General features: G+C 44.0%; 1 protein-coding gene across 1 annotated transcript in view; it reads right to left on the bottom strand.

Annotated features, from left to right (window-relative positions):
* Window positions 1–5,922, bottom strand: part of Zc3hav1 (zinc finger CCCH-type containing, antiviral 1) — a 55,321-nt gene extending 49,399 nt beyond the window's left edge. The window contains exon 1 of the mRNA XM_026398582.2: window positions 5,277–5,922. Coding sequence (XP_026254367.2) covers window positions 5,277–5,584 — 308 coding nt within the window. The 5' untranslated portion in view covers window positions 5,585–5,922. The remainder of the gene's footprint in view (window positions 1–5,276) is intronic.
* Window positions 5,923–12,372: the final 6,450 nt, after the last annotated feature.

The raw sequence follows: 12,372 nt of genomic DNA, 5'->3' as shown, positions 1-12,372 counted from the left end.
AAAAGTCTGATGGGCCGGGGATGTGGCTCAAGCGGTAGCATGCTCGCCTGGCATGCACGGGGGCGCTGGGATCGATTCTCAGCACCACATAAAAATAATAAAGATATTGTGTCCACCTAAAACTAAAAAATAAATATTTAAAAAAAGAGTCTGATAATATCAAGTGTCATTTAGCCAGAAAATGGAGAAACTGGGACTCTCAAACACACAAATATAGATTGGTATAACCACATTTAATTCTGATTTGTCAGAAGAATTGAAGCTGTATAATCATTCAACCCAGCAATTCTACTTCCTAATGATCTGCTCTAAGGATGCTGTTGCCATGAGCACCTAGAGACCCATGTGTATTCCTGGCAGTATGGTTTGCTGGAGCAAGAAACTGTAAATATCCATTGCCAGGGGAATAGTTAACTGAACTGTAGTGTAAGTCATATGTTGAAATGCTATTCAGTAGTTAAAAATGAATTAAAAGGGCTAGATATGTAGCTCAGTGGCAAAGTGTCCCAGTGTTTAATCCCCAGTACCAAAAAGAAAAAAAATAGAAGAAATTAAAAGTGTAAACATTCATTCTGAGAGATGTTATAAGCTTATTAGATTATATATCCTTTTTCAAATTTTTTTCTAATTAGTTATAGATGACAGCAGAATGCATTTTGATTCATTTTACACAAATGGAGCACAACTTTTCATTTGTCTGGTACACAACAGTCACACCTTTCATACAATCATACTTGTACCTAAGGTAATGCTGTCCATCTCATTCCACCATCTTTCCTATCCCCCTGCACCCTCTCCTTTATATATCCTCTTATATAATTTCTACTACATATTCAGAGTATGTATACTATGATGCTTGTCATCATCTTTGTGCATTTCAGTATGTTTCTTTCAATATGAAACAGCCAACGGGTCCTTCTCCCATCTACCCACCCCCACCCAAAAGGGAAAGGCAAAGGCATACAAACAGGAAAGAGCACAGAGGAAACACCCACATTGGCAGAAACCACAAAGCAAGTCGAAGACTCAGACAGCCTAGTTTAAACAGTTAAACAGAAGCCATGCTTGCAAATAATAACTTAAATTAATAAAAGGTCATGCTTCATACAGAAACTGGACAATGGAAAGAGGGCTAGGATTGTGGCTCAGAGGTAGAGCACTCGCCTACCATGTGTGAGACACTGGGTTCAATCCTCAGCACCACATAAAAATAAAGATATTGTGTCCACTTATAACTGAAATATTAAAAAAAAAAAGTCATACAGATCAGGTTCAAATAATTAATTCTTCCAAAGACCTCTATGTCCAAGATTCATAAGAGGGGTTTACGGGCTGGGGATGTGGCTCAAGCGGTAGCGCGCTCGCCTGGCATGCATGCGGCCGGGGTTCGATCCTCAGCACCACATACAAACAAAGATGTTGTGTCTGCTAAAAAATAAATATATAAAAAAAAGAGGGGTTTATAATATCTACCCTAGGAATTACTAAAAAGACAAATTTGAATACTAGGGGCTGAGGTTGTGGCTCAGCAGTAGAGTGCTCCCCTAGTAAGTGAGAGGTGCTGGGTTTGATCCTCAGTCCCACATATAAATAAATAAATTAAATTAAGTTAATAAAAAATTTTGAATATTGTCTCTACTGTGGCTTTCATAGAGCTTGGTACATAATTATTTGTTCAATAAATAATAGTTACTGTTTGTGTCAGAACTGGGATTTGAACTTCATGTATGGGAATATATTTCAGCAAAACAAATAGAAATATTCAAACTGATGTACCAGAACAAATAATTATACAACACTTAATCAAGCCCTGCTATCAACTAAAATGCATGGCTCAAAGCAATGCAAAAGGAAAGAGAAACTACAGAATAGGAGAAATCCTATTTAAAACAGTAGTACTGTAGAGGAAGTTTTATCCAGCAAAAGGCAAATTATCTCCATGTAAACATAGAGCAGTTTACTGAACTGAATGGTAACCTCAATATGGGTATTGATTGATTAGCAGAAGTCATTAGCCAATGATTCACAAAGAAAATCCTCAAACTTGCAAGTATCACTTTTTAGAAAACAAAGTTCTGTGTAATCCCTAAATTCAACAGCAATATAAAAGGAAATTTTAAATATAGTTAAACCAACAAATGTAAGAAATAAGATTTTTATCACTCCATTAAAAAAAGAAAAAACAGATCGTGTTTTTTCCCTCTTTGGAGGGACCATCTAAAAATTTGTACAGACAAAATAGTCCCTAAATTATAGATAATGGTTTTGTTTTTTGTTTTTTTTTTTATATATATTTATTTTTTAGTTCTCGGCGGACACAACATCTTTGTTGGTATGTGGTGCTGAGGATCGAACCCGGGTCGCACGCATACCAGGCAAGCACGCTACCACTTGAGCCACATCCCCAGCCCTAGATAATGTTTTAAAATACAGAATAGTGCAGGTTACCAACACACTTTAGGAGTTTAACATGGTTTTGACATTTCAAACCTGGTGAAAAAAATTTTTAAAGATAAAATAAAATCTATAAAATGAAAAATCCTAAACATATTGTGTACAACAAATTGAAACAAAGTATCTAAACATATTAGATACATAATATCTCAAAACAATTATGGATTTGTATGTATAGGTTTGTTTCCTGGAAATACAAGTTGGGTTTATAAAACAATCAAGGAAACGTGAATACCAACTTGTTTTAGATGATAATAAAATTATAGTTTTTAGTAAAATGTGATCATCTTGCTGTGATTATGTTAATAAAATATATTTCTTATCTATTAAAGGTAAGTCATTATGAAGCAAATAACTGCAGGAATTTGTTTCAACACAACACATTGAAGACAACTGTGAAGGACTGAATAAATGAAACAAGACATTTTGTTGAATCCAAAATGATAGGTAGGAACATACATGGGGCTCATCAGTCTTCTCTCCACTTCCGAGTATGTTGAAAAACTCCAAAGAAAAAATTAAACTTAAAAAGTCAATAAAAACTAGTAAATAATTTTTCATTACAGAACAGATAAGAACAGAAAAAAAAAAGATCACAAAGCCTTCCAATCCTGTTATTCAGGGTGGTTCTAGAATGTTCCTTCCTTTTCTGTCATCTACCCACTTCCCCTCTTCTCATCCTGGGTGATTTCTTGTTGCTGGTGACTCAGATGACTGTCTCTAGACAAATAATTCCCCACATCTCAGAAGCAGACTTTCAAACTGTTGCCTCACAACATACTAAGTAAATATTTAAATAAGGGAGCACATATTCAAGCACTTTTTTAAAAAATTTAGAGTGAGCTGAAATAAACAAATAAAATTTTTTAAAAAAATTACCTCATCTACTTAGTCCATTTGAAATACACCTCCATTGCCTGTTTTGTTACATGTTTGAGGGGTTTTAAGGAGCAGTGGCCACAGGCATGCTCGGCAACGTCTGCATGCAATTGATAAGGTCCACATCTATAGACATTGCCGAGCATGCCTGTGGCCAGTGCTTGTACAGAAGTGCATGACTAGAATATGTTTTACTAGTGAACGCATGACCAAAGTTTAAGGACCACCATTTTGGACAGGTACCACTTACCGTTTTTAAGTACACCAAGTGTGAAAGTACTCTATCAAGAAAAAATAATTGAGCCAGGCACTGTGGCACATACCTATAATCCCAGCAGTTTGTGAGGCTGAGACAGGAGGATGGAGAGTTCAAAACCAGCCTCGGCAATTTAGCCAGGCTCTAAGCAACTCAGTGAAACCCTGTATCTAAACAAAATACAAAAAAGTGCTGGGGATGGGGCTCAGTGAATTCAATTCCCAGCTCTCCCTGAAAAAAAAAAAAAAAAAAAAAAGAAAGAAAGAAAGAAAGTAAAGAAAAAATAATTGAGTAGAAGTACCTAGGGACAGAAAAATTTGGGAGAAAAATGTGGCCTTAAAAACCATCATTAATTCAACAAGGCATTCTTTCGGAAAAGACAGATGAGCTGAGAGGCAATGAGAGACTTCACAAAAAAGGGTTTGGTGCTCTAGTATGTGAAGGAAGAGGATTAAGAACTTAAGGGGGGCTGGGTTGTGGCTCAGGGGTAGAGTGCTGGCCTAGCACATGGGAAACCCTGGGTTCGATCTTCAGCTCCACATAAAAGTAAATAAAGTTATTGTGTCCATCTACAATTAAAATAAAATATATATTTTAAAAAGTTAGGGCTGGGGTTGTGGTTCAGTGTAGAGCGCTTGCCTAGCACATGTGAGGCCCTGGGTTCAATCCTCAGCACCACATTAAAAAAAAAATAAATGAATAAAATAAAGCTATGAAAAAAAATTAAATTAAAAAAAAAAAGTTATGGGGAAAGTCAGAGAGCCTGCCTGGAGGGAGTTTGGCCCAAGGGCAGCTGTTGCTCAGAGGCAGAGATGGAAAAACTGGATTCAGAAGACAGGTCTGGGCAGTGGATACATATTTGGAAGCCATCTTTATAGATATGACAGCTGACCCCATAGGAGTGAGTTCTCTTAGGGAGAGATTTGGAAGACAACTAAATGGGTTAAGCCCAAGGTTATATATTTATAAGCATATAAATATATATATTTAGAAGGCATAAAAGAACAAACAGAAGCAGCAACTTGAGAAGTAAACCGCACCATTTCAAAACTATTTGAGAGAGTGATCCTGAGAAAGGGTGGGCCACCGCGCAGACGGCGGGAAAGGAGGCTGGGCGAGGTAACCTCCAAAGGGACCACTCAGGCCAGGTGGTGTGGCCACGCTCCAGATAGGAGAAAAGCGGTACTGAGGGCATAGAGGGGGCCGGGAATCGAGGACCGAGTAGAGCCCTGCGGCTCCCGCCAAGGAGCCGATCCAGGTGCGCAGCGCGGCTGGGCTGCTGGAAGACACAACCTGTCCAGAGAGGAGGGAAGCAGAAAAGAAAAAAAGTTTAAAGACGCCAGAAAGTGGAGGTATTTTCCTACGTTCCCAAGCCTGCCTTATCCAAAGTCTGTATTGTTAGGATTCAGGGCAAAAACAGGGCAGCGGGTGAGCCTCGTCCCCACTGGGCAATATCGCTTTGGCCATGTTCAAGGAACGGTCTGGGGGCGCTGGAAGGAAAGGAACCGCAAGGGTGGGATCGCGGGCGCAGCAGGGGCTCTCCACCAGAAGCAGAGAAGTGAGAGGATGAGGAAGAGGCCGAAAGTTGCAGGGGCCTGTCGAGGTCGCGCCTCTCCGGGAGCAGCGGTCCCCACGGTCCGGCGGATCAGGGCCACCGGGAGCCGCCCCTCCCTCCACGAGCACTCACCTCTCCGACTGCGAATAGTGGCACCGGCCCAGCAGGTTGAGTTTACAGAGATGCAGGTTTTCGCAGGCTCTCTGGCAGTACTTGCGACGGCAGACCCGGGCTCGAGTGGTGGCCACCACCGACCGGGTGACGCCGACCCTGCTGCCGGTCTCCAACACCACGAAGCGGTCGGGCCCGGCCGCCTCCAGCACCTCGCAGAGCTGCACCTCGGAGAGCGCGATCTTGTCGAGCAGCGCTTCCAGGGACATGCGGCCCCCGTGGGCGCACAGGATTTTGGTGATGAAACAACACACCTCCGGGTCAGCCATGGCGCGCTCGCCTGCTCGCTCGGTGCGCTGGCCTGGCCGCTGCGCGGGACTCGGCTCCGGGGAGAATCGAAACTTACAAGTGTGCCGGGGGCGGCCGCGGGCGGTGCCGTACGCCGAGTCCCGCGGTTTCGGTTTCCAGCTGGGCTCTAGGGTCAGGAGGCCAGGACACACCGACGGCGTCCTCGGTTCGGTTAGATCTGGGTCAGATTTAAAGTCAGCGGCGGGCGATCGAGTGAAGAGCCAACAAGCGCTGGCAGATTTACTGGCGACGCAGCAGCGCGAGGGCAGTCCCCTCTCGGTTCTAGGTTCGACGAGGGTCGTTCCCCAGCTGGGTACCGCGAGGCCTCCTCGGAACGAAGAGGAAGTAAAAATGGTCTGGGGCTCTGGTGGGGGCTTTTATAAACCAGCCCCAAAGGCGATGACGCGTCTCGATGGCCCACTTGAAGCGTCCTCTGGTTCTCTGCCCCACCCATCCCCGGAAAGAGCTGACCTTAGCGAGCGCTTCTTCTGGGCTGTACCTCCGGTGACAGAGAATCTTCGCTACCACTCCACGATTTAAAATTTACTTTCCTCACTTTGTACTTGAGAAAGTAACTTGAGAAATACGCACTGCCATCAAGTGGAGCCCGGAGGACACCGAGGTTCCCAAAATCTGGCCCCGGGGGCCCAGATCGCCATGCGCCTGATCTAGGACTGATGTGCACACTTTTTCTGACACCACCGACCCCTCTTAAAAGACAACGATTATTACTTTTTCTTTCTTTCATTCATTCATTCTTTCTGTGTCGAGGACTTTGTGAAGAACCACTTTTGACCCATTCTGGTCTTCCTATAATCGCCAACCTAAGTGCCCCACACCGCTGCTTAATCCCCCATAGCAAGAAGTCACAAGTGGGCGTGCTCAGACATAAGGTAAAATCGGTGACCTCCCACCACCCAGCTCCCCAAACTTGGCATGGATTTTTTAAGTGAAAGCCTTTGAGCTATAAAACATGCAGAAATAACTCTTGCCTTAACGTCTACCCTTATCTGACTGAAGCAGAACCTCCGGAAAATGCAGCCATTAACGCCCCAGTAAGAAGTTTCCTGCGTTCTCAGCTGCCTGGGAGACACTGCACCCTTCCATTAACATTAAAAATATAAATAAATAAATAAATAAATAAATAGCCCGAGGGCTTTTTTCCACAATCTCCTGTTGAAGCCCTAACCCCCATTCCTGCTTTTGTTGTATTGAGATATGTAAATCTTTACCTCAGAATAGTCCTTGAATTTCCCCTCACTGGAAGCTTCTGAGAGTACTTGTGAACTATTCTAATTTGCAGGGCCCCAGTGGGCTCAAGTTAGAAAAAGAAAAAGGTTTTCCTCCCATCATCCCAAAATAAAATAACTGAACCATTGATCAGAGAGAAAATAAGCCCTTTAAAAAAAAAAAAAAGATAACAACAGTAAGAAACTCCTTGTTGCCAAATTAGAAATTCTTCAAAAAGACAATTGGGAAATCTCAGTATGAAACTTCATGATAGTGGAACTGTGTCTCAGTGTACTATGCTATAAAAAACAGCCAAATTGGGGCCCACATAGGATCATCTGATTTCTCATTGCCTCTGGCTGTTGCTTCTATAGTTGTGTTTTAATCCACTTGGCTTTGTTTGTGGTCTGACAGGTTCCCAGGAGCCTTTTATTATTAAATCAATTAAATCAATGTGTTTACTATCTATCTACTTTGGGGCCTTTACATTAGTTAGTTCCTCTTATCATGCAGATATCTAAGAAGCAGCCTTTGCACCCAGGGTGCATGTATTTGGGAAGACTTGAACAAACTTTAATAGTAAGGGAGTTGAGTTGAAAGTGGTGGTACACACCTGGAATCCCACATACTGGGGAGGCTGAGACAGGAGGATAGCAAGTTTGAGGTCGGTCTCTGCAATTTAGCAAGACTCTCTCTCAGAATAAAAATTTTAAGAGAATTGGAGTTGAAGCTCAGAGGTAGACTACTCCTGAGTTCAAATCCTAGTAAAGAAAAGAAAAAGACCTATAATCCCAGTGGCTTGGAAGGCTGTACAGACAGGAGGATCTCGAGTTCAAAGCCAGCCTCAGCAAAATGGAGGCCCTGAGCAACTCAACGAGACCCTGTCACTAAATAAAATACAAAATAGGGTTGGGGATATGGCTCAGTGATTGTGTGGCCCTGAGTTCAATCCCTGCCCCTCCCCCAATAAAAAATAAAGAAAGAAAGAGAATCAGGAACCGAATCCTGATGCGATGGGCAGACAGGAGATTAAAGAATGAAGAGTCCAGCTTGGTGAGAGGTTTGGGAGCACAGATATATAATTCCCTTCACTTTGAAGTCATGAAAAACAATTTGAGTTATGGGAAAGAAGGACAAAGAAAACACTTAGAGAATTTTTTAAATATATATTGTCACGTGTCAGCTTCTCGGAAATGAGATAGTGACACTGACTCCATGTGCAGAAGATTTCCTGGGTGTCACACCAGAGGAAGCCAAGGGGGGAAGTGAGAGCCCTCAGACTTGCCTGCAGACCTCACAGTCTGCCAAAGCTCAGCCTGGGGCAGAAAAGGCTGGGCCCTTGTACCACTGCCTTCCTGTCATGGGCGGAGGCCACCAGAGAAGATGAAAGACCAGGACAGATCTGCAAGGAGCTGAAGCTGCAGGCTATGGGCTTAACATGCTCCTCTGAACGGGGCTGCAAACCCTGGGTTAAAGGGCAACCTGAGCGACACACTGCAACAGCAATAGTCCATCCTTTGTACCACATGGCTTTCCTTCTCCATTTGTATTTAGGGAACAGCTCTTTCAGAGCTTTACTTTTCACTAGAAAACTTAGAAGAGGACAGTTAATGGAATGAACTATGGTGCATGTCACCACAGGGGGTCTCAAGGCCACGACTGGTCCTCATCATTTCCTCATCAATTCCCCTCACCCTGAGCTACCACTCAGCAAATCTCAGTAGCTTACCAGATCAGGTGTCTCAATCCTCATTCCTATGCAATGTGAGCACATTCTCCAGCCAGGGTTGCTACTCCTGTCCTGTCCATCAACAGCCACTGTTAAGAAAAGGAGGACCAAAAAATAACCCAGCTGGGTGAGGCGGTACACGCCTGTAATCCTAGCGGTTCAGGAGGCTGAGACAGGAGAATAGCGAGTTCAAAGCCAGCCCCAGCAAAAATGAGGCACTAGCCACTCAGTGAGCCCCTGTCTCTAAATAAAATACAAAATGGCTGTGGATGGGGCTCAGTGGTCAAGTGCCCCTGGATTCAATCCCTAGTGCCAAATGAAAAAAGAAATAACCCATAACCCAAATAGGCCACGGGAGTACCACACGTATTCCACCAGGCCCATCGCATCACAGCAGTTCTACTTCCTTTGCTGACCAGCATCAATCACCTCTCATAAAATGGCCATTCCTTTTCTTACCCGTTAATCCCAGTCACTGGAGTTTTTAGGGAAAGGACCCCAGTTCCATGGGTGGTAAAACCAGGCTGAGCCACCCACTCCAAAACACCAACCCAAGCCACACCATAGCAAAGAGTGGAAAGGAGCGCTGATCAGAGGGGGCATGGGGGAGGGGGAGAGGTGACCTAAGAAGTCTCTTCCAGGGGCTGACCAGGACTTTGAGGTTTAACAGAAAAAAAGAACAAAAGCATGGCTCGGGGGCATGCATTGCACAGCAGGCCGAGAGGGTAATCTTGGTCAGGTAGAGTGGATCGTTATCTCAGGACTGGTTCTGAGAAGCTCCTGGACAGCCACCATGGCTTGAAGGGGTGATTGGGTTCTCTTAGTGAGAGGATTGCTCCTGCTTATGGGGGCTATATCATGGAGCAATCTGTTCTTCCAGGCTGCCAAGGCTTCCATTGCTGGGGGTAGTTTTGATCCTTTGTCACAAAGATCCTTATCTATCAGAATTGTTGTTCCTGGAATGCGAGGTAACTGCCGGAGAGAGAGTGGCTCAGAAGGGAAAAAGTCCACAAAGCAAATGGAGTCAGAGGGACAAAATGGAGGTGGTTAGGTCAAGGACTGGGCCCTCCTTTCCATTAGGAGGCCCAGTAGCCATCACTTGTAGTCCAATAGGATCTTGGCTGCGTCTCTGGGCAAGTGTATCCCTCTGGGGAACCAGGACCTCTCACTCTGTGGAGTCCAGAGTTGTGGGAACGGGAAAGCCCAGTGAGTCACTGGAATGATGTCCAGGGAAGCTGTTTGTACTTCTACACGTTCTTTCCAGATCCATGTGTCCTTTCTTTTGGGGACACACACTAGAATCCTATCTGATTCAAGGCGTATAGCATCATGTCCTGGAGAATGCCATCAGCACAGTGTGTCACCTCCACACTGCCACTTCTGCCACTCGCTTAGCTGGCTAGTCATCCATCTAGGAGCTTCTGTTTGGTGAGGTGGATGACCAGACATGCTCATAGGCTCACTCCTCACCAACTCCTATGCCAAAAGAGTGCTGTCTGGTGCGCTGCTGTGTCCTGTGAGATTCTTGTCTTTGAATCAGGCAATCTTTAAGCCTGCAGAGAGTGACGCTCTTGACACCTGCAGATAGGAAAGGCAACTCCATATCCACAACAAAGCAAACTCCTGGTCTTTCCAAGACAAAGGGGACTCCATGCAGTCTACAGATTACCAAATAGCCTACTGGTGTTCTTAAGGAGGAGAATTTAGCACTGGTCTTCATGTCCAGCAGATTGAACCTCCAAAGGTGGCAGCAACTATTTTCATTTTGGCAGGCAGTTGTCTATGCTGATAGGCTCTGGCGTTCCCTCCATCTCTCTCACCGTGTCATCTTTATTTGAGTACCCAACCAACAGCAGTGGGGGAGGAGACCATCACAAAAACTGGGAAAAGCATTATCCAGCCTAGTGATTTTGTCTGATTGGTAGGTGCATCTTCTGTGGTAGGCACTTACTAGTAAGCTCAACAGGGGATACAAACATCTTCCTCGTTTGTGATCCACCCATGCTTGCCTGTACACCAGACCTTCTTGTCTCTGATTCTCCAATCTCTTTCAGGGCCTCTATCCCCACAGGCAGCCTTCCTGTGTGAACCCAATTGCTATGGTTTGAATGTGATTTTAGCCAGCTTTTTCTCTGTTGTAACCAAAAGACCCAACAAGGACAATTTTAGAAGAGGAAAAGTTTGTTTGGGGGCTCACAGTTTAGGAGGTCTTAGTCCACAGGTGACTGCCCATAAATCACTTTTATTCTAACCTAAGGCCATTTTTCCATATCATGGGTGTGATGAGTACACTCTAAACTCCTTCCATCAGGGAGATTATCACTCATCACCCTTTTTAACAAGGCCTTCCTTGATGACACTGTAACATGGCTTCCATCCATTTTTAGCAGGATGCATGTACCATCACCCAACCTTGGTCTTTTCCCTTCCTCCTTTAGAGGTTTATGGAATTCCCTCATGAAGTAGGACAGAAGAGGCTGGGCACCTGAGGAATTTTCAGGAAGCAGGTTTATTGACTGCAGAGTTCAGAGGTGGCTCTCATCTAAGAATTCTTCCTCTGAACAATGAGTCTAGAAATTCTTTGACTTTATACCCAGTGGAGGGTGGGTTGTCTAGGAGGTTCATATGATAATTGCATCATCCTCTAGATAGACAGGGGTTTCATAAGTTGTTTTTTTTTTTTTTTTTCTGCAAACCTGGCATTTATAAACACAGAGGAAGCTACAAACCACAATGCCTTCTGCAGATTTTTGCTGGTAGCTCATATCAAAAATCTCTCTGATAGGGGCTGGAGTTTGGGCTCAGCAGCAGAGCGCTCGCCTAGCACATTTGAGGCCCTGGGTTCTATCCTCAGCACCACATAAAAATAGATAAATAAAATAAAGGTATTGTGTCCAACTCAACTAAAAAGTAAATATTTAAAAAAAAAAGGTATTGTGTTCAACTACAACTGAAAAAAAAAAAGCTTTCTGATGAAAAGAGGAACTAACATGCCATAAATACCGTGGGCATTTCTGCTTAGGAAGGGGATGTGGGGCAACTGTAGTCAATCACATGGAAATCTGGGTTACTTACTCATAAATCTTGCTTGGACTCTCTGGTCCTGCTTGTGATCAACCTCAGATGTACCAGATTCATCCAATGATGCCTTTAATACTGACCCTGCCTGATTTATGACTTGATGTGTCCAACAATATCTCACTTATCATGATGGTCAATTCTGAATTCATGGTCACTTGGTATTTCTGCCAAGGCCTACCAGAAGCTAGGAGCTGTTTTTCAAAAGGAGATTAAACCTTCAGTGCAGGGAACGGGAACTTGTTCTACAATCTTAGGGAAGTGAATTGTGATTCTTCTATTGGGATCTGCCACAGATGCCACCCTACATATATATGTTGTTTATTACTGACACCTGTACTAACCACACCTGCCCAGTTGTGTGGTCCAAGCACAAGGACTGTTTGTAACAGGCTGGTCCTGCTGCAGAGTTCTTTCCTGCTCTGGGCCCCACTCAAAGTTGGCAGCCTTCCTGTGTGAACCCAATTGCTATGGTTTGAATGTTGATTTAGCCAGCTTTTCTCTATTGTAACCAAAAGACCTGACAAGAACAATTTTAGAGGAGGAAAAGTTTATTTTAGGGTCTAACGGTTTAAGAGGTCTTAGTCCATAGATGGCCGGCTCCATTCCTCGGGGCTCCAGATGAGGAGAACATCTTGGCGGAGGTAGTGTGTGTGTGTGTGTGTGTGTGTGTGTGTGTGTGTGTGTGTGTGTGCTGCTCTAGACATGGAACCAGAAAGCATAGATAGAGAT

The sequence above is a fragment of the Urocitellus parryii genome, chromosome 3 (assembly GCF_045843805.1).
Source record: "Urocitellus parryii isolate mUroPar1 chromosome 3, mUroPar1.hap1, whole genome shotgun sequence".
In the NCBI taxonomy this organism is placed as follows: Eukaryota; Metazoa; Chordata; class Mammalia; order Rodentia; family Sciuridae; genus Urocitellus; species Urocitellus parryii.
The sequence above is the reverse complement of the archived record's forward strand: the minus strand, read 5'-3'. Positions and strand labels throughout refer to the sequence as shown.